We start from the raw sequence: 22,807 nt of genomic DNA on the forward strand, positions 1-22,807 counted from the left end.
CCCCTGCACTCCAACCTGGGCAACAGAACAAGACTCCATCTCGGGGGGGAAAAAGAAGAAAGGAAAAAAAAGAAATGCCCTGTGAAGGTGAGGGTGTTGCAAGCAGAGGAAAAGCGCGAGCAACCAAAGCCGGGAAGCAGGAAAGTACCAGGTGAGGACTTGGGCTGGGCTTGGAGATGGGGGCTTGGGCCTCGGGCCTAGGCTACTTAGAGGCTGGGACAGCAGAACAGAGGCTTGCAGAGCCAGAGGCCCTGGGGCCTCCTAGGGGTGGGGAAAAAGAGAGGAGTAGAATGTTGGGGCAGGAAGGTAGGGGGTGCTTCAGTCCAGGGAAGAGCTGAGGCCACCCTGCCCCGGCCACTCTCCAGGGAAGGGCCATTTGGGAAGTGCAGTGTGTGCTCAGGAAATGGCCGGATTGGGTTACCGGGAAGATTAAAGGAGCTAAATCGGGCCTGGGCCTGGGAGAGGTGTCCAAGAAGGGAACTGCAGAGGACCAGCAGCTAGAAGGCCAGGAGAAGCAGCCTGGGACCTAGGGGTGGGGGCAGGGATCCTAGTCCAGGCCTGAAGCCCTCTCAACACCAAAAAGCTAGAATGTGGGGTCACCAAATAAGGGCCTCCTCACTTAGACGGGGCTGGGGCTGGCGTAGAGTCCCAGAGGAGAAGAGGAGAGGTTGGGAGAAGTTGGAGCATAGATTCAGCCCCATTCTGAGCTGGTGCCTGGAGCTCCAAGCCCTGTTCTGGCTGGGGAGTAGGGGGGCACTATTGCTTGTAGGGTGTTGGTGGGAGCTCACTGCACAGTACAGAGGATCTGCTGGAAACAGCCTGGAGCCCTCCAGCACCCTCTCAGTCCCAGCACCATCCTGCCCACTCCTCTCTGCCCGATCCCTCCCCCAGCCTGAGTGGCAGCACCGGCTGTGGCCCCTCCCAGCTCCAAGGGCAGGCGGTCAGTGGTCTATTCTGGTACCCAGGGTGGCTGGGGCACCTGGGAGAGGGCAGAGGGAGCACCTGCCCCATCTCTTTGAGGCTAGATGAGGTGGGGGCATTAGGAGGGCCCTTTGGGACGGTTGGGGCATACCGTTCTGACTGCTGTGGGTAGGGAGAAAGAAGGCCAGCACTCTCTTTTCAGCAAATTGTAACTCTGGGGATCTTTAATTGGGAAGGGAAGTGGATCTGGGACATTCCTGATGCACTCTGGGAGCATCTGGCACTCACAAGCTGGGGCAGTGGGAATCCCCAGGGGCTGGCAGTGGACCCCGGAATCTTTTCGGAAACTTGAGGCGGCAGATCAAGCCTGGACTTTGGTCTCAGTCCTCCTGGCAGCCTCTCCGGGACAGAGGTGTGGATGCTGCTACCCGAGGCTGCTCCCAGGCCGGTTGGGGGCAGTCTGGGGCCAAGGTGGACTGAGGGGAGCTTCTGTAGCCTGTGGGGAGCCCCGTGCCTGACTAGCCTGTGAGTGGCACAGGGCAGAGGGGCCCCCACTGGATTCTTTATCCCTCAGATGGGAAATTTCCAGTGTCCTCCCCACCCGCCTTTCCTGTGGGCTAAAGTTCAGATTCCTCTGTCAATGGGTCCTGACTCCCTGCCAACCTCCCCCTCCATGCCCAGACCCTCTCTGGAGGGCAAGGGTTTTGGAGAGAGGAGCAGAGCAGAATGTTAGGAGGGACTTGTCCAATACTGGACAAGGGACTTTTTCCTGGAGAGTCCCTGATGGGGCCTAGTTAAAAGGGGATGAACCTAGGGCTGTGTCTGCCGAATCAGTATGTGGTAAGGCCTTGGAGACCACACAGAGACATAAGCAGGACTTCTAGGAGACTGACTAGGGTTAACCCAGGCTTTGTTTTTTACTTGCTGTGCAACCTTAGGAAACTTACGTAACCTCTCTGAGGCTAGTATCCACAGCTCTAAAATGGGGATAAGAGTTACTTCAGCATTGTGAGGATTAGAGAGACAGTGATTCTATATGGCAGCTATCCATAATACTGTGCCTGGTATACAGTAGATGCTCAGTGAGTGGTAGCTGTGTTATTGTCAGAGGCACCACAGCCCATAGGAAGAGCTAGGGCTTTGGAGTCAGGCAGTCCTGGGTCTGAATCTTGGCCTTGACCTGCTGACCTGAAGCAAGGACTTGAGCAAGTCTTTGGCCCCCACTGAACCAGTTTCCTTATTGGTCAAAAGGGGATACAAAAAACACTCGTGATGGCGGGCACTTACTGAGCACTCAAAGTGTGCTGGGCACTGTGCTGAGTGCTTTGTAGACAAGTTTCTCATTGAATCTTCCCAACAACCCTATGCTGTAATTACCATTCACAGATGAGGAAACAGGCTCAGAGATGTGAGGAAACTAACCCAGGAGTGGGAGATCCAGGATCTGAACTCCGGCCATGGCCTATCAGATGCTTCTCAAATTCCTCCCCTTGTCCACACCTCTGTAGAGTCCAGTGGAATTGAGGTCATGGGCTGCCTATCTGGCAGGTGTGAGAAGACAGAAGGATGAAGGGCTGGGCTATAAGAACATACAACACTGAGGGCCCAAAAAAGGGCATTGTGTAGAACCCAACACTCATCTTCATTGTGTACTCGGATGGTTCGGAGAATAAAGCATCCCGCACAGCGGCAAGAACGGTTCAGGGTGCCATGGTGGACTGGGGTTTGGTGTGGCAGAGAAGGCCCTGGGGTCTGAGTGGACCCCAAGCTGATCGTGACTCAGCTGGTTGGAGGAAGAGGAGGATGATCCTATAAGGCTATAAATAGCAGCTGTGCATAGTGGCCCTGTGAGGTCATTGCCAGCTTGCTCAGGCCCTGTTTAAAGCCTCACAGCCTCAGAGGGATGTAGGAAACCTGGAAGGGGCCCAGGAGGGCAGGGATCTGACCAAACTGGAGGGGCTGAACCAAAAAAGCCTATGAGGCAAGATGAAAGGAATGGGGATGAATCAGGAAGAAGAGAGAATGGAGTGATGGCACCGAGATCCCAACAGAGAATTCCAAGGAAGGGGTGCAACTCCTTTTCTTCATCTAGGTTGAAATATAAGAAAGAAAGAAGGGGCCCAGGTGCAGTGGCTCATGCCTGTAATCCCAGCACTTTGGGAGGTCGAGGCAGGTGGATCACTTGAGGTCAGGAGTTCTAGACCAGCCTGGCCAACATGGTGAAACCCGGTCTCTACTAAAATATAAAAATTAGCCAGGCGTGGTGGGGGGCACCTATAATCCCAGCTACTTGGGAGGCTGAGGCAAGAGAATTGCTTGAACCTGGGAGGCGGAGGTTGCAGTGAGCAGAGATTGTATCATTGAATTCCAGCCTGGGCAACAAGAGTGAAACTTTGTCTCAGGAAAAAAAGAAAAAAAAAGAAAAAAGAAACAGATCTCTCACCCTCTCTTTGGGGCCAGAGTAGGGAGGTATGTCCGAGGATATTTCACTTTAAGCAAGGATAAACCGAGACCCAGAAAGGGGAGGTGACCAGTCCAATGTCACACAGCTTGTCTCAGAGCTGGTCCAGGACAGGCCCCCAGTTCAGCCACGTGCTCCCAATGCATCAGGGAGCCTTCCCTGGGGCGTTTTCTTTTTTTTTTCTTTTAGAGACAGGATCTTTCTCTGTCACTCAGGCTGGAGAGCAGTGGCTCAGTCATAGCTTGCTGCAGCCTCGACCTTCTGGGTTCAGGCAATCCTCCTGCCTCAGCCTCCCTTGTGCAGTAGACTGCAGGTATGCACCACCATACCTGGTTAATTGTTTTAAAAAAAATTTGTAGCGACAAGGAGGTCTCACTTTGTTGCCCAGGCTGATCTTGAACTCTTGGGCTCAAGCAATGTTCCTGCCTCAACCTCCCAAAGTGCTGGGATTACAGGCATGAGCCACTGTGCTGTCCTGGGACCTTTCTTAATGCTACCAAAGCCCCCTTCCCTTCCGTCCACCCTTCTGTCCCATCCTCTCCTCCCCGTCATCTCTTACTGGGCGAATAACACCTGAAATTTACATGGTACTGAGAGTCCACAAAGCCCTTTCATCTCTATCATCTCATGAGCTCTTCCCCCTTGAGGCCCAGCCTCCTTCTCCTCCTATCCTCCTTCCTGGGCTAAGCTGTCCTATTTGGTGGGAGAAGTTGGGGGCTGGGGAGGAGGTGAGATTAGCCCCAGACTTGTCCTACTTTGGCAGAAAATCCACAGCACTCTGTGTCTGTAAAAGGAGCGTGGGGCAGGAGGGGGCAGGAGTCGGGGCTGTGGGGCCCTCCTTGGAGAAGGAGCAAGGTCGGGGTGTGGGGGTGATGAGGATGATGAAGGAGGGGTTGATGAGAATTGGGGTGGGGGTGCCAGTGAAGGAAGGGGCCCAGGAGAGGGTCTGGGGGCTGGAGGTGGAAAAAGTTAGGAGAGGGAGGATATGTCCTGAATGTCTTAAGCCAATGAGATGTGGAGCATGGCCGATAGGAGGGGGGTGGATTGCTGGCTGAGCCTGGGGAGGAGGCAGCGCACCAGGAGAGGGATGAGTTTCAGGGAGAATCCTGACGCCATCCCGGCTGGGCCCCCAACTCTCCAGCCTCCCCCCGGGTGATATCAGGCAGAAACAGCCGCCTCTGGACATTCCTTCCCTTTTACAGTCACTCCGGCTCCTCAGCAGCCTGTGGAGGTCAAGCAGCTGCTCCAGCTGGGGGAAGGTGAATGGAGGGGATGGGGATGCATGGGAGAGGGCTGCTGGAGGGAGGGGCTCTGGGCAGGGAGGCCAGGGGACATCAGACAGTAAGTCCCAAGAGAAAAACTCAGCTGAGACCACTCATTGTTCTCACCCCCTGCTGGGACCCAGAGTCTCAGGTTGTCAGAAGTTGAGGGGACCCCAGAGGTGACCTGGCCTGGTCCCCTCTCTCACACTGGGATCACAACAGGGCCGAGGCCAGGGACTTGGTAATCCAAGTCAGCTGGTAAACCCCCAGGATGTCCACTTATATCTTCGCCTCCAATTGACCACTGTACCCCCGACCCCTATGCTTGTGCCTCCTGCCACCACAGCCCCCTCACCCCCCTGCCAATGACCTAGTGCTACAGTTGATGAGGGCCTAGGCCCCCAGAGTTCATCCTTGCCATGCTCTCCCCAAGGCTCTCTCATGCAATGGCTGCCTCCTGGCCCAACCCAGCTCAGGGTGGAAGCACAAGGTCCCCAGCTGGGAAAAAAAGAGAGGAGGAGAGGGGCCCTGGAAGAAGGAGCAGAGGGCGCCCCTGTGGGTGGGTATTAGTCCATGGAGAGAGGGCGCACTGCAGGAGGCATTAACACTGCCTCACACCTGGAATCCCAGAGCAAATGACGCTCTCCCAGACAGGGTAAAGGGCCAGTTCTCTCCTTTTTGAGTTATTTCAGTTTTTTCTAATCCAAATGCCCTATGCCAGCCAAGCCACCTCAGCTATCCACCCATACTAGCCACCTGCCCTCCATCCATGCCATGCATGGAATCTGGGGGCTCCTAGGTAGAGCCAGGGCCCTCATCTTCCAGAGAACCCTCTGTGAGGTTCAGAGATCTGCTGGGGCATCCTGATGCCCTCCAGACATTGTGCTTGGGGGACAGCAGGGAACAGCAAAGGCCAAGGTCTGGAGGCTGGAGAGAGCTGGGCAGCCTCACCCAACAGAAAGGAGGCTGAAGCAAGGGGAGTCTGAAGGAGAGGTGAGTGGGCTGCAGTTGATAAGGTGGGCAGGCCCAGTCCTGTGGGGCCCTCAGAGGCCATGACAGGTTTGGGTCTTGCTGGTTCAATCGGTCAGGGAAAGGAGAGAAGCTGGGAGTGACGAAACAGGCAGTGTTCCAAAAGGCATGAGCACTGCCCCCAAATATTTGCAGGGCAGATCCGTGAAAGGGGGGTTCTTGCTCTGCTTGGCTCCCAGGTTAGAATATGTGGCATAGCAGAGACATATCATCTGGCTTTGAGTATAAGGAAATGTTTTCTTTCTTTCTTTTCTTTTCCTTCTTTTTTTTTTTTTTTATTTTGAGATGGAGTTTCGCTGTTTCACCCAGGATGGAGTAAAGTGGTATGATCTCGGCTCAATGCAACCTCCATGCCCCCAGGATCAAGCGATTCTCCTGCCTTAGTCTCTTGAGTAGCTGGGATTACAGGCCCATGCCACTACATCTGGCTAATTTTTGTATTTTTAGTAGAGACGGGGTTTTGCCATGTTGGCCAAGCTGGTCTCAAACTCCTGATCTCAGGTGATCTGCCCTCCTCGGCCTCCCAGAGTGTCAGGTTTACAGGTACGAGCCACTGCATCCGGCAAAGGAAAGGTTTTCTAACAGCAGAGCTGCGGTGGAGACATGTTAGGCTACTCAGGGACTCTTCGGGAATGGAATGTGTGGCCCAGAGACAGTAAGTTCCCAGGGACTGGAAGGATTCAAGCTGATCAAGTGCTTGCTGGAGCCACAGTAAAGAAGACTTCTGACTTCAGCGAGAAGTGGGAGCATGAGACTGGTCAGCCTTATGACCTGCTGAGGTCCAACTGTAAGCTTCTAAAACTCTGAGGTTTGAATAATCTGGAAATATTTCAAACAGAGAGCAAGACTAACTTCTTTCCTTAATTCATTTAACAAAAGTTATTGTCAGTACCCACTGTGCAAGGCACTATCCCACATACACAAATTTATAAATTGTCCCCTTTTCTGGTAAATGCTGAATGGAATCATTTGTCCTAGTGGACCTTTCTATTTCCAATATCAATTAAGGAAGAGGCCTGACCACTAAATAATGTGACATTATGTTTTTTTAAAAAAAGTGGCCGGGTGTGGTGACTCACGCCTATAATTCCAGCATTTTGGGAGCCCGAGGCGGGTGGATCACCTGAGGTCGGGAGTTCGAGACCAGCCTGACCAACATGGAGAAACCCCATCTCTACTAAAAATACAAAATTAGCTAGGCCTGATGGTGCATGCCTGTATTCCCAGCTACTCAGGAGGCTGAGGCAGGAGAATCGCTCGAACCTGGGAAGCGGAGGTTGCGGTAAGCTGAGGTTGCGGTAAGCCGAGATCACGCATTGCACTCCAGCCTCAGCAACAAGAGCAAAACTCTGTCTCAAAAAAAAAGTACCAAAATTTATGTTCAAAGGTGTCCTGAGGATGTTCACAGCAGCATTGCTTATAATAGCAAAAGACTGGAAACAACATAAATGTCTATCATAAGGAACTGGCCAAATAAATTATACCAAGTCAATGCAGTGAAATACAAATAAAGATGTTAAGAAAAATGACTCAAAACCCCACAACAAAGAAAAGTGCAGGACCAGATGGCTTAACTGGTGAGTTCTAACAAACATTTAAAGAACTAACACCTGGCTGGGCATGGTGGCTCACACCTGTAATCCCAACTGTTTGAAAAGCCAAGGTGGGAGGATCACTTGAGCCCAAGAGTTTGAGATCAGCCTGGGGAAACATAGGGAGACTCCCTGTCTACAAAAAAATTAAAAAGTTTGCCAGGCATGGTGGACATGCCTGTGGTCCCAGCTAGTAGGGAGGCTGAGGTGGGAGGGTAAGAGGATTGCTTGAACCCCGGAGGTTGAGACTACAGTAAGCCATGATCACACCACTGCACTTCAGCCTGGGTGACAGAGTGAGACACTGTCTCAAAACAAACAAACAAACAAACAAACCTAACACCAGTCCTCAAACTCTTCCAAAAATTAGAAGAGAAAGGAATACTTTCTAGCTCATTCTATTAGGCCAGCATCATCCTCATACCAAAGCCAGCCAGCCAAAGACACTACAAGAAAACTACAGATCAATATCCCTTGTACATATTGATGTAAAAATCACAACAAAATACTAACAAACCAAATTCAGCAGCAAATTTAAAGGACTACATACTATAATCAGGTGGGATTTATTCCTGGAATGCAAGGATAGTTCAACATATAAAAGTCAATCAGTGTCATACTTCATGTTGACAGAATGAAGAAAAACCCCACATGATCATCTCAATGATAAATTAAAACAACTGCACTTACAATAGCATCAAAAATAATAAAATACTTAGCAATAAACATAACTAATGAGGCACAAGACTTGTACACTGAAAATTATAAAATATTGCTGAAATAAATCAAAGAAGGCAAAAATCAAAGGAAAGACATCCCATGTTCGTGAACTGGAACACTTAATATTGTTGAGAATACCATTACCACCCAAAGTGATCTATAGATTCAATATAATCCCTATCAAAATCCCACCAACACTTTTGCAGAAATAGAAAAATCCATCCTAAAATTCGTAAGGAATTTCAAGAGACCTCAAATCGCCACAAATTTTTGAAAAAGAACAAAGATGGAGAACTCACATTTTCTGAGCTCAAAATTTACTACAAAGGTACAGTTATCAAAACAGTGTGTGGTACCAGCATAAAGACAGACATACGGACCAATAGAATATAATAGAGAGCCCAGAAATAAACCCTCACACATGTGGTTAAATTATTTTCATCCCAGGTGCCCATACCATTCATTGGGGGAAAGGAGAGTCTTTTCAACAAATGGTGCTGAGGAACTGGATATCCACATGCAAAACAACAAAGCTGGACTCTTACCTTATACCATACATAGAAATTAACTCAAAATGGATAAAACAGCCAGGCGTGCGTTGGCTCATGCCAGTGATCTCGGCACTTTGGGAGGCCAAGGTGGAAAGATCGCTTGATCCCAGGAGTTTGAGGTTGTAGAGAGCTATGATGGCACCACTGTACTCCAGCCTGGGTAAAAGAGCAAGACCCTGTTTCAACAACAACAACAACAACAACAACAACAAACAACAGACAAGATACCTAAACATAAGAGCTAAAATATAAAATTATTAGAAGAAAACAAAGAGGAAAAGCTTCAAAGACATTGAATTTGGCAATGATTTCTTCAATATGACACCAAAAGCACAGGCAATAAAAGAAAAAATAGATAAATAGGACTTGATCAAAATTACAAACTTTTGTGCATCAAAGGACATTAGCAGCAGAATGAAAAGGCAAACCACAGAATGGGAGAAAATATTTGCAAATCATATATCTGATAAGGGATTAATATCCAGAGTATATAAAGAACTCCTGCAACTCAACAACAAAAAAACCCCAAACAACCCAATTCAAAAATGGGCAAAGGATTTGAAGACATTTTGCCAAAGAAGATATACGGATGACCAATAACCACATGAAAAGATGGTCAGCATCACTGATCATTAGGGAAATGCAAATCAAAACCACAATGAGTAGCCAGGTATGGTGGCTTGCTTCCATAATCCCAGCACTTTGGGAGACTGACGCAGGAAGATCGCTTGAGACCAGGAGTTTAAGTCCTCAGTGAGGTATGATCATGCCATTGCACTCCAGCCTGGGCAACAGAGTGAGACCCTATCTTTAAAAAACGAAATAAGGCTGGGTGTGGAGGCTTACACCTGTAATCCCAGCACTTTGAGAGGCCGAGGTGGAAGGATCACTTGACCCCAGGAATTTGAGATCAGCCTGGGCAACTAGGTTTGGAGACCCCATCTCTATGGAAAAGTAAAATAATTAGCCAGGTATGGTGGCTTGCACCTGTAGTCCCAGGTACTCGGGAGACTGAGGCAGGAGGATCGCTTGAGTCCAGGAATTTGAGGCTGCAGTGAGTGATGATCGTGCCATTGCACTCCAGCCTGGGTGACAGAGTGAGACCCTGTCTCTAAAAAACAAAACAAAACAAACAAACCATAATGAGGTTTACACCCATCAGGGTGACTACTATTAATATTATAAAACAAACAAACAAATAGAAAATAGCAAGTGTTAGCCAGGATGTGGAGAAATTGGAACCCACGTGCATTGCTGGTAGCAATGTAAAACGGTGCAGCTGCTGTGGAAAACAGTATGGCAGTTCCTCAAAAATTTAGACATAGCATTACCATATAATATAGCAGTTCCACTTCTGAGTATCTACAGAAAAGAATTGAACGTAAGTATTTGAACAGATATTTGTACACCAAAGTTCATAGCAACATTATTTGCAATAACCAAAAGTTGGAAACAACCCAAATATTCATCAACGGATAAACAAAGTGTGGAATATACATACAATGGAATATTATTTAGCCTTAAAAAGGAAGGAAATTCTGACCCATGTCACAACATGGATGAACCTTGAAGATGTTATGCTAAGGGAAGGAAGCCAGTCACCAAAGGACAAATATGGTATGATTCCACTTGCATGAAGTACCTAGAGTCAAATTCGTAGAAACGGAAAGTAGAATGATGTTTACCAGGGGCTGGGAGGAGGGGAAGGTGGAGGGTTATTTTTAATACATATGGAGTTTCAGCTTGGGACAATGAAAAAGTTCTGCAGATGGACGGTGGGGATAGTTGTGCAACAGTGTGAATGTACTTCATGCCACTGAACTATATACTTAAAAAAAATGGCTCAAATGGCGAATTTTATTTTATGTATATTTTATCACAACGTAAAAGTGACTTAGCTGTCAATGTACTAAAATGGAACCATCTCTAAGCTCTATGTCATTGAAAAAAGGTTGATTCGGAAGTGGGGGCTCCACATAAGCAAATGTGGTTGTGTGTACATGAAGTATCTCTGAAAGGAACTGACAACAACCAAAACCTGGTTGTCTCTGAAGCAGTGTTTGGGGTGGCTGGGCGTCAAAGTGGGAAGAAGACTTACTTTTCATTTTATGCCTTTTTGTACATCTTGAATTTTGCACCATGTACACTACCCATCCAAATAAATTGTCAGTGTTTTTAGTGTGTCCCATCCTGAGTGGTCCTCTCAGGAGGCTGAACTCTCCCTCCAGTGGTGCTGCCCAGCTCACAGAATGTTTTGGAGTGCTCCTCTTTCACCTGCCTTCCAAGCCTCGGGGTGTTGATTTGCAACCCTCCATGGTAGCAAATCCTCAGGGGTGGAACTGAATTTTGAAAACAGTCCCAAGTGGTTTGGGGCCAAGTCTGGTGGTTGTTGGTTTTGACTAGACAGTAGATGGCATGATTTTTTTGTTTTCTGCCTCATTTCACCAAGGAACTGAGGCCTTGGGCTGGTCCAAAGGCCAATTTCCTTATGTGGTCTGGAGATCATTTACAGAGAAGAGCTCCAGAAATGTTGTCCCAGTAGCATCACAGAAATGGGTGTAGAGTCCCCTTCAGAAGATTAATCTGGTTCTTGGGGCTGTAAGTGATCAAAGCAATACCAAGTGCCTTAAATGAAAAAAAAAAAAATGGAAAGTTTGTTGGCCCAAGGCCAGGAAGGACAGTGGGGGAGCTCAACTCACAAAGTTGAGGGAAGCACTGCAGGAACCAGGGGGCTGGCCCACTCCTCCTCTCCAACATTCTCTGCTTCTTGCATATTGACCTCTTTCTTCCTACTCCCCCAGGGGGCAGGAAACATGGCTTCCACAGGTTCCAGTTAAAGAATCCCAGTTCCATCTATAAATTCCAGGGAAGGTCTCTGATTGGTCCTGCTCATTCCCAGGCCCATTCCTTGAGCCAGTCACTGAAGTCAGGGGACTGCAGTAATAAGACTGGTTGGAATCAGGGTCTTTAGGGGTGGAGGGATGGGGAGGAGGCACAGCATGTCATCAAAATAAGGAAATGGAAAAAGAAAGCTTGCAGGCTACTTTGAATGACAATGAGAAAGATGGTGTTGCCTGAGTGTGTTAAGGATCCACATGGTCTCCAAAATCCTCCAGGAGCATACAGTCTGGGAGATGAGACACAAAAATAACGAGAACACAACAGCTTGCACTGACTCGAGGGCTGGATAAGAATATCTGGAACTCCCCCATCTATTTCAGAAGCTTGTCGCTTGGATGAAAATTAGACACTTAATGGGAAAGGGCTTTGAAAAGAGTTCAGTAACAAAGCCTCCTTTACAATTTACCTGGCACATTCACGCCCATCCTGGGGCCAAAGCACAGGCTGTGGGGTCAGACCGCCTTAGCCTCCTGAGCTATAAAATGGGAATGATGCTAGTCCCTACCTCCTAGGGTTGGAGAATTGGGGCTCATGGGTGTGAAGTGCTCAGCAGCTTGGCCCACTCTAGGTGATCAGTACCTGTAAGGTATTATTGTTGCTACATACATTAGTAGGGCCTGAGCCTCTTTAAACCCTTATAGGGTAGCACGGCAAGGCTAACCATTCTCACTTTATATCTGACAAGCTGGGGCTCAGAGAGGACGTGCCTGAGCTGTGGCTCAGACAAGGACATGCCTACTAGTAACCCCTCCAGCTGGTGATGGCAGGGCTGGGGTAGGACCAGTGACTGGCTCCTAATAGAGCGCTGTATTTCCAGGGTTTGCATTCCAAAAGGGTCAGGTCCAAGAGGGGCCTGGAGTGCCAGGTGGAGGTGTAGAGACACTGCCAGTGCCCATGGAGAATGGTGGATGTCCTTAGGGGTCAGCAAGTGCCCTGTACTAAGGAGGGGGCTTTGGAGGTTGGGCAGGCCCTCTGTGGGGCTCCATTTTTGTGGGCGGGGGGGGGGGCCCTGGAGCATTATAGGGGGTGGGAAGTGATTGGGGCTGTCACCCTAGTCTTCCTTGATTATCTGACGCCCATCCATGCCTCCTCAGGTACCCCCTGCCCCCCACAGCTCCTCTCCTGTGCCTTGTTTCCCAGCCGATGCATTCTCCTCTATAAATACTCACTCTGGTATTTGGGGTTGGCAGCTGTTGCTGCCAGGGAGATGGTTGGGTTGACATGCAGCTCCTGACAAAACACAAACCCCTGGTGTGTGTGGGCGTGGGGGGTGTGAGTAGGGGGATGAATCAGGGAGGGGGTGGGGGACCCTGGGGGCAGGAGCCAGACAAAGTCTGTGCGGGGGTGGGAGTGGACATAGCAATTGGAAACTGAAAGCTCATCAGACCCTTTCTGGAAATCACCCTACTGTTTATAAACTTGAGGCCTCGCCATCCACAGTAGGGGGGAGGAAGAGGGCCTGTACCAGTCCAGAGGGAAACTGAGGCTCAGGGCCAGCTCGCCTGCAGACATACATGGCAGGCTTTGGCCAGGATCCCTCTGCCTGCCAGGCATCTCCCGGCCCTCCCTGCCTGCCTAGAGACCCCCACCCTCCAGCCTGGCTGGTCTTTGCCTGAGACCTCCCAAACCTCTTCAACTTCAAGACAACGTTTAGGAACAAGGTGGTTTGGGGCCTTTCCTGGAAGCAGGCCTTGACCCTTTAAGAAATGACCCAAAGTCTCTCCTTGACCAAAAAGGAGGCCCTCAAACTAAAGGGAAGCCTCTCTTCTGCTGTCTCCCCTGACCCCCTCCCCGGCCAGGACGAGGAGATAACCAGGGCTGAAAGAGGCCCGCCTGGGGACTGCAGGCATGCTTGCTGCCCTGGCGAAGGATTGGCAGGCCTGCCTGTCACAGGACCCCCACTGGCTGACTCAGGGGCGCAGGCCTCTTGCGGGGGAGCTGGCCTCCCCGCCCCCACGGCCAGGGGCCGCCCTTTCCTGGCAGGACAGCGGGATCCTGCAGCTGTCAGGGGAGGGGCAGCGGGGGCTGATGTCAGGAGGGATACAAATAGTGCAGACGGCTGGGGGCCCTGTCTTCCCTCGCCGCATCCACTCTCCGGCCGGCCGCCTGCCCGCCGCCTCCTCCGTGTGCCCGCCAGCCTCGCCCGCGCCGCCACCATGAGCCAGGCCTACTCGTCCAGCCAGCGCGTGTCCTCCTACCGCCGCACCTTCGGCGGGGCTCCGAGCTTCCCGCTCGGCTCCCCGCTGAGCTCGCCCGTGTTCCCGCGGGCGGGCTTCGGCTCTAAGGGCTCCTCCAGCTCGGTGACGTCCCGCGTGTACCAGGTGTCGCGCACGTCGGGCGGGGCCGGGGGCCTGGGGTCGCTGCGGGCCAGCCGGCTGGGGACCACTCGCGCGCCCTCCTCCTATGGCGCGGGCGAGCTGCTGGACTTCTCTCTGGCCGACGCGGTGAACCAGGAGTTTCTGACCACGCGCACCAACGAGAAGGTGGAGCTGCAGGAACTCAACGACCGCTTCGCCAACTACATCGAGAAGGTGCGCTTCCTGGAGCAGCAGAACGCGGCGCTCGCAGCCGAGGTGAACCGGCTCAAGGGCCGCGAGCCAACGCGAGTGGCCGAGCTCTATGAGGAGGAGCTGCGCGAGCTGCGGCGCCAGGTGGAGGTGCTCACTAACCAGCGCGCCCGCGTCGACGTCGAGCGCGACAACCTGCTCGACGACCTGCAGCGGCTCAAGGCCAAGTGAGGGCCCGGCGCCCCAGACTCCTCTTTCCGCGGGCGGGGCACAGGAGGCTAGGCCTGGGGGCTGGGGTCCCGCTGTCAGCACATGCCTTCTCCCGGGGTCCGGGACCCTCTCCTGCCCCACGCGGGGAAAGGGTCCTCCACCCGTGTGTTTCAAGGGGCCGTGACCTCCAGGTCTCTCCCCCTGCGATCCCATCTTGCATAGGAGTTTTCTTGGGGACATAGATCAGGGGGTGGATATGGGAGAATTTAGGGGACCCGGTGCCATTTGGGCAGCCCCCTTAAAAAGCATTTTAAGATGCTGGGGCGATGTTTATGGGGTCAGGTAGTTGATGGGCAGAGGAAGGGCTGCAGGAAGCCCAGAGGGCAGTGTAGCCAGAGGGAGAAGGGAGGCCAGAGGCTGATAGGAGACAGGGAAAGCAGGGCAAGGGCCCAGAGTCCAAGCAACAGCTCTCAGCTCAGCTGTGATGAGGCCCTGGGGAGGCAGGGTGGAGTGGGGAGCTTGACCCTGGGGACTTGCTGAGACTGTGTGTTTTTACAAGGTGAATAGACAGGCTGGAGAAAAAGGGAGTAGGTGGGGGCCACAGCTCTCAGAGAGCTTGGGAGGACCTGACTGTAGGCCTCACCAGGCTCCTGAAACGAAAAGGGCAGCAAGTATAGCGTATCTGTTGGTCCCACTTCTGACAGGCCAAGTGAGCAGAGTCACCCTCCTGCCACCAAAGTCATAAATATTAATTGAGCAGTTATATTGGCCAGGCTGGAGCTGGGAACCAGCAACACAGAGGCGGATAAAATAGACACAGTTTCTAACCCCAGGGAGGTCACACAGTCTGGTGGGGACATAGACTTCAAGGGTGTGGCTCCTGGGCAGAGATTGGGCTACTTCCTGTGCCCTCCCTGGATGGGTGGGGCCTCTCCACTCCCTTTCTCTCCTGTCTCTACCCAGCAGCCAGGCTCTCCCGCTCTGTCCCGTACCTACTCCCTGGTCAGCACCCGGCCAGTCATTTCCACTGCCAGCTTTATCGCCCACAACTGTCTGTCTGTCTGTCTGTCCCACCCAGGCTGCAGGAGGAGATTCAGTTGAAAGAAGAAGCAGAGAACAATTTGGCTGCCTTCCGAGCGGTGAGTGCCCTTCTTTTCCCCTCGCATGGCCTCTGGCCTTGCTCTACCCCACCTGGGTGGTGGTGACTATGTCCTTCTTCCTTGGCCTCTCCCAGGACGTGGATGCAGCTACTCTAGCTCGCATTGACCTGGAGCGCAGAATCGAATCTCTCAACGAGGAGATCGCATTCCTTAAGAAAGTGCACGAAGAGGTATGCCTTGGCCCCTCTTCCTGGGGTCACTGGGCCATGGGGAAAGCAGCCGGAAAGTGGGGCTGGGGTGAGGCTCTGGCTGGGAATAGGGGTGTGAGGGTGCTGTGTGGGCCCTGAGAGGGGACTGAAGCCCAGCCATGCCCTACAGGAGATCCGTGAGTTGCAGGCTCAGCTTCAGGAACAGCAGGTCCAGGTGGAGATGGACATGTCTAAGCCAGACCTCACTGCTGCCCTCAGGGACATCCGGGCTCAGTATGAGACTATCGCGGCTAAGAACATTTCTGAAGCTGAGGAGTGGTACAAGTCGAAGGTGGGTGGCCTCACCCAGGGACTGGCATCTCTGTCACCCTGAGCCCCAGCTTGGATGTGCTGCCTGTGGCATCATCCATGGGAGGAGAGCCCAGAGGCTCCATGCTCCCTTGCTCATCCCTACCTGTGCCCTGCATCCTCCTCATTTTTGGGCTCCTTTCTCTGCCCTTAGGTGTCAGACCTGACCCAGGCAGCCAACAAGAACAACGATGCCCTGCGCCAGGCCAAGCAGGAGATGATGGAATACCGACACCAGATCCAGTCCTACACCTGCGAGATTGATGCCCTCAAGGGCACTGTGAGTCCCTACCCACCTGGCCAGGCCCTGCCCCTTCCTGTCTGCAGTTCACACCCTCACTTTGTGACCTTGGGCCCATCATAGACCCTCTCTGGGCCTTCATCTACTTAAATCTACAATAGGGATAAAACCAGACAAGTGGATTCCAGTTGGATGCTAAAGAATCAGGGGTTCCTGGGGCATCTGCCTGTGTGCGGACTCTGAGGCTGAATACAGATGTTCCTTTTTATCTATTTTATTCTGAGTGTCCACATATAGATTTCATTTGAGTTCAGGATTCAACATGTCCTGGGCCTGACCATCTGGAGTTGCCTGCCAGCCCCAAAGCTGTGTCTTTCCTCATTTTGGGCTCCCAGTGTCCTCTTCCCTTCCTTGACCTGGGTTCCCCCTCTCCTGCAGAACGATTCCCTGATGAGGCAGATGCGGGAACTGGAGGACCGATTTGCCAGTGAGGCCAGTGGCTACCAGGACAACATTGCACGCCTGGAGGAGGAAATCCGGCACCTCAAGGACGAGATGGCCCGCCACCTGCGCGAGTACCAGGACCTGCTCAATGTGAAGATGGCCCTGGATGTGGAGATCGCCACCTACCGGAAGCTGCTGGAGGGAGAGGAGAGCCGGTGAGGGGCCAGGCAGGAGCCGGAGTGGGGAAGTGGGTGGTGCTGGGTGGCCCATTCCTGTCCCCAGGAGGCTACCTCAACAAGACATAGAAACAATTTTTTTTTTTTTTTTTGAGACGGAGTTTTGCTCTTGTTGCCCAGCCTGGAGTACAATGGCACCATCTCGGCTCACTGCAACCTCCACCTCCTGGGTTCGAGCAATTCTCCTGCCTCAGCCTCCTGAGTAGCTGGGATTATAGGCACCTATCACCATGCCTGGCTAATTTTTGAATTTTTAGTACAGATGGGGTTTCACCATGTTGGCCAGGCTGATCTTGAACTACTGACCTCAGGTGATCCACCCGCTTCAGCCTCCCAAAGTGCTGGGATTACAGGCGTGAGCCACCGTACCCAGCCTGGAAACAATTTTATACAAGAGGCCACTGCTGTATTAATTGCAGAGAATTAACCAAGGCCACCTGGGTAAAAAGCAATTTAATTAACAGCGTTTATAAAAAGAGAAATATAAGTATTCCCTTATCCACCTTCAGAATTAAGAACCAGTAGCAAAAAACCATATTCAGCAACCAATAATAAAATATTACTGCCAGTCAAGGGAGAGATGAAAGCAGAATGGGGAGAGATGAGGAGGGAAACGGAGGGACCAGTTAGAGGCAAATAGAGAGAGGGAGGGAGAGAAGCCTTGCACAGGGATAGGCTAAGAGAAGGTAAAGAGATGCATACAGAAGGCATGAGTGTACACACACATGCACACACGTAAGCACACGCACATGCTCGGAGGAAAAGACATAGACTTCATGCTCAGAGCAACCCACCTCTAGACAGAAAACAATATACAACTGGAAAGGGACACCAGGGAACCTTGTGGGATAACAGAAATGTTCTATATCTTTTTTTTTTTTTTTTCTTTTTGAGACAGAGTCTTGCTCTGTTGCACAGGCTGGAGTGCAAGTGGCGTGATCTTGGCTCACTGCAACCTCTGCCTCCCAGGCTCAAGTGATTCTCCTGTCTCGGCCCCCCTAGTAGCTGGGATTACAGGCGTGTGCCACCACGCTCAACTGACTTTTTGTATTTTTAGTAGAGATGAGGTTTCACCATGTTGGTCAGGCTGGTCTCTAACTCCTGACCTCAAGTAATTCGCCTGCCTTGACCTCCCAAAGTGCTGGGATTACAGGCATGAGCCACTGCACCTGGCCTAGAAATGTTCTATATCTTGATTTGGACTGGTAGTTACACAGACGTGGACATTGATCAAAACTCATTGAATTGTACATTAAAGATCTGTGCATTTCACTGTATGTAAATTTAACCTCAATTTAAAACAGATCAATTACTCCAAAAACTGGTACCCCCTGATACTCATAAAAATAATATCTGAAATTTTTAAAAAACAGAAGACATGTTTAGATATAGGTATACACATAAAGAGAAACTTCAGATTTAGTAAAATGACGTCTTCATGTGATGGCCTTTGAAGGTAGCTAAAGGCATGTTACGTTTTCCCAGCATTAGGCCTAAATAGTAAGCTCTCAGAACTGGCCTGGCTGGAGGGTGGGCATGAGCAATGGATATCACCCACAGCTGCTACTGATATGACCTTCAGTGGCAGAAGCAAGAAGGAAATCCTGGTGCTCTGGAGGGTGCAGTGGGGTTGCGCATCCTGGTGTCATGCCAGCAGGTCACAGTTGAAATGAATGATCCTTCCAGAAGAGACTATTCCTGGGACAGCTCTAGCTGACCTTTGACCCCATTCCTTGAGCAGTATGGGTGGCGGGAGTGCTGGGGTCCGTGGGACTGGGACAGCTGAGGATGGGGTTTAGAAAGGACCAGAGTGAGCCTTGATGGGCGGTCTCAGGGAACGATGGGAGGTTTCTTAACTCTTAGGAGGCTTGGTCTCTTCCCTTTTAGGATCAATCTCCCCATCCAAACCTTCTCTGCCCTCAACTTCCGAGGTGAGTGTCTGCTGGCAGGCGGAGGCTGGAGTTGCAGGGGCCAGGAGTCCAGCATGGGCACTGCCCGAGGCCAGCCAGGAGAGAGGATGGGACCCTGGGGCCAGGGAGGACAGACCTGGAGTCTGGGGAAGAAAAAGGGGGCCCCTGCGGGTAGGTGGGGGAGTTTAGGTAGAGGTGGATGAGGCACCTTATGACAGAGAGAGCTTTTTATGTGATTATATTGTATTGTATTTACCATGTCCCCTGCACCTTCTTGGAGTATTGGGCATCAGGAAGCAGCCTCTGTTCTGAATCCCAGACTCTGAAAGTAGCAGGAGTGTCCTTGGGGACCTGGCTTCAGGAAGATCTCATACCACCTGCCTTCTAAGGCACCCACGGCCCATTGTCTGGCACATTGCCAAGCGCCACCTTGGTTGCTTGTTGAACACCTCCAGTTTGCTGGAGCAAGATGTTGGATGCACGTTGGAAAAGAAAAGCCAAATCTTAGCAAAGCCAAACAATGAAAAGAATGAGCTCTTAGGGCATTCTGCCATTCTGACATTAGTAATATACAGATCGGGTGGCTTTCCAACCCCAGAGAGCAGAGAAACACACGATAATGATGCATTAGGAAAGCAAGTCGGAGTCCTTGGCAGCTTCTCCTTTCCTAGATCAAGCCTTTTCTATCTTCGATGTACATTTCCATCAGGAAAAAATACACGCTGTGCTCCACCGAGTCACAACGTTCATCACAGGCTAGTTGCTAGCTAAGGAAATTCATGAACACCAAACTCATAATACCAAGGACCTCCATTTGACCTTTCCTACACAACTCAGAGCCTCTCTTTTCAGTTAGTTGTTTATACGGACACCAAATATGAGTCTTGCATTTAAAACTTCATAGTACAAAAAAAACCCCAACCACATTGCACAGTGCTTTCCAAATCAATAGCTTTGTGGCCATCATAGGGCAAGTATGGTCGGCACCACTTCACTCTGCGTCCTCAGTGAGGAAACTGAGGCACAGAATGGCAAGTGACTGACCATCAGCACAATGAGTCAGTGACTGATTCCTGCTCCATCTCACTTTGATTAAGACATCAGGTTGCTCATCTGAAACTTTTTTTTTTTTTTGAGACAGAGTTTTTTTGAGACAGAGTCTCACTCTGTCGCCCAGGCTGGAGTGCAGTGGCGCAATCTCGGCTCACTGCAACCTCCGCCTCCCTGGTTCAAGCAATTCTCCTGCCTCAGCCTCCTGAGTAGCTGGGATTACAGGCACATGCCATCATGCCTGGCTAATTTTTGTCTTTTTAGTAGAGATGGGGTTTCACCATGTTGGTCAGGGTGGTCTCAAACTCCTGACCTCATGATCCACCTGCCTCGGCCTCCCAAACTGCTGGGATTACAGATATGAGTCACCCTACCCGGCCCTGAAATCTTAAAGGGAGATGGGTACTGTAAGGTCCTCTAAAGAGTGTCTTAAGACTGGGCTTTGGGGTTCAATCTTGAAGAAGGGGAGTCCCAGGATACAAATGTGTATAGGGCTCTCCTGGGGCCCGGGGGTGGAGAGGAACTAGGAGGTGTGGGGAATGTCAATGCTGTGCGGCCTGGGCCTCAGGGATCCCCTACCTTCCTGTACCGTCCTGCACATCGAGCAAATCTGTTGGCTCCTGAGACCCTCTAAACTATGGGACTGGCCCTGGGGACTGAAGAACAACCTGCTGGGTGCTAGGCTGAAGGACAGGTATTAAAGTCTTGAAGAAGTAACAAGCCTGTCTTGAGGGGGGTTGGGGTCTGCTAGGGCTCTGCCCAGTGTGGCCCCAGATGGACTCCCAGCCCCTGGTACAGCCCAGCCTGGACTTGGTCAGGCTGAGTGTGCGATGGACCCTGTTACAGAAACCAGCCCTGAGCAAAGGGGTTCTGAGGTTCATACCAAGAAGACGGTGATGATCAAGACCATTGAGACACGGGATGGGGAGGTGAGTGGTCTGTCTGGGCTCCTTACCCTTGGTGGGGGGTATGGATGTGTCTGGGGAGACTGTCTTCCACCCAGCTGTGCTGGTCTAGGTCCCTGGCTAGTGGGGCAAGAGAGATCCTGCGGCCCTGGGGTGGGGACGGCTCAGGGCTGAGGCTCTGTTCTCTGGCTAGCACATGGTTGGACTGGGCTTCTCTTCTTCCCCAGGTCGTCAGTGAGGCCACACAGCAGCAGCATGAAGTGCTCTAAAGACAGAGACCCTCTGCCACCAGAGACCGTCCTCACCCCTGTACTCACTGCTCCCTGAAGCCAGCCTTCTTCCATCCCAGGACACCACACCCAGCCTCAGTCCTCCCATCACAGCCTCTGACCCCTCCTCACTGGCCATCCCTCGTGGTCCCCAACAGGGACATAGCCCATCCCTGCCTGGTCACAGGGCATGCCCCGGCCACCTCTGCGGGCCCCAACCATGAGCCTTGGCTGTTGGCAGTGAGTGAGCCTGGCTCTTGTGCTGGATGGAGCCCAGGCTGGAGCAGTGGCCCTGTCCCTCCCACCTCTGTGACCTCAGGCACTAGCCTCTGGCTCTGGAGACAGCCCCAGAGCAGGGTGTTGGGATACTGCAGGGCCAGGACTGAGCCCCGCAGACCTCCCCAGCCCCCAGCCCCCAGCCCAGGAGAGAGAAAGCCAGGCAGGTAGCCAGGGGGACTAGCCCCTGTGGAGACTGGGGGGCTTGAAATTGTCCCTGTGGTCTCTTATTTTCCTTTCCCCAGCCCAGGGTGGACTTAGAAAGCAGGGGCTACAAGAGGGAATCCCCGAAGGTGCTAGAGGTGGGAGCAGGAGATTGAGAAGGAGAGAAAGTGGGTGAGATGCTGGAGAAGAGAGGAGAGGAGAGAGGCAGAGAGCGGTCTCAGGCTGGTGGGAGGGGCACCCACCTCCCCACACCCTCCCCTCCCCCGCTACAGGGGCTCTGAAGAGAAACAATAAAGAGATTCGCACACAAGCCGAGCTGGCCCCTGCTGTCTTGACTGCCAGGTCTCCTGTGGGGCCCCTGGGGCCCTGTGATGCCACCTGTCACCCTGAGATGGACTGTACTGACCTCCTGCCCAGCCAGACTTTCCCCAGGGCCTCGCACCCACTTCTGTTCCCAGAGCCTTCTGGCCTTGCTGTCTGTATGCAGCGTATGGGGCAGGGAGGGCTGGATAGGGGCTTTTGTTGGGGAACCACAAATACCTCTCATTAGGCCCTAATTCCAGGACTGCCCCACCTTGTGCTCCCTACTGCACCTTCAGGTCGGCCAGGCTGAGGGGACACCACCTGCTATTCTTTTTGAAGGATGTAGCTGCTCCCCACTGACTGGCTGTGAAGTAGGGCTCCCCCAGTCCCTTCTCCAAAGATGTCAACAGCCCCTTTTTTCTCTCTCTCTTTTTCTTTTTGAGACAGGGTCTTCCTGTGTCACCCAGGCTGGAGTGCAGCAGTATGCTCACAGCTCACTGCAGCCTGGACTTCCTGAGCTCAAGCGATCCTCCCACCTCAGCCTCCCAAGTAGCTGGGACCACAGGTTCACGCCACCATGACTGGCTAACTTTTTATTTTTTGTAGAAACAAGGTCTTTCTATGTTGCCGAGGCTGGTCTTGAATTTCTGGGTTCAATTGCTTCTCCTGCCACCTCAGCCTCCCAAAGTGTTGGGATTAAGATGTGAACCAATGGCCTCTTTCTATTAACTCTTTCCAATACCATTTTTATACACAGGAGCCAATTCAGGAAAAATAATGTTTGGAAAAATGGAAAGATCTATTCTGTGCTTCGATAAGAAGGTTCAATACTCTGAAGAAGTCAATTTGTTCTCCATTCATCTATAATTTCAATGCCATGCAATCTCAATTAAAATACCAAATAAAAATTTTAAGAGAATTAGAGAAGATGGGAGGGGAGTGTAGGACATACGAAAAAAATTAGAAATTAGAAGTGTAGGACATATGAAAAAAATTAGGCTGGGCACAGTGGCTCCACCTATAATCCTAGCATTTTGGGAGGCCGAGGCGGGAGGATCTCTTGAGCCCAGGAGTTTGAGACCAGCTTGGGCAATGTAAGAAGACCCTGACTCTACAAAAAATAAAAAATTAGCCTGGCATGGTGGTATAAGCCTATACTTCCAGCTACTTGGGAGGCTGTGGTGGGAAGATAGCTTG

The 22,807-nt window shown here is 51.5% G+C and overlaps 1 protein-coding gene across 1 annotated transcript; it reads left to right on the forward strand.

Annotated features, from left to right (window-relative positions):
* The first annotated feature begins 13,593 nt into the window (after nt 1-13,593).
* DES (desmin) lies at nt 13,594-20,866 on the forward strand. Its single transcript, NM_001169017.1, has 9 exons — nt 13,594-14,171; nt 15,233-15,293; nt 15,389-15,484; nt 15,633-15,794; nt 15,966-16,091; nt 16,491-16,711; nt 18,620-18,663; nt 20,539-20,621; nt 20,825-20,866. The coding sequence occupies exons 1-9, from the start codon at nt 13,594-13,596 to the stop codon at nt 20,864-20,866; spliced, it is 1,413 nt and encodes a 470-aa protein (NP_001162488.1).
* Nucleotides 20,867-22,807: the final 1,941 nt, after the last annotated feature.

The sequence above is a fragment of the Papio anubis genome, chromosome 10 (assembly GCF_008728515.1).
Source record: "Papio anubis isolate 15944 chromosome 10, Panubis1.0, whole genome shotgun sequence".
NCBI lineage: Eukaryota > Metazoa > Chordata > Mammalia > Primates > Cercopithecidae > Papio > Papio anubis.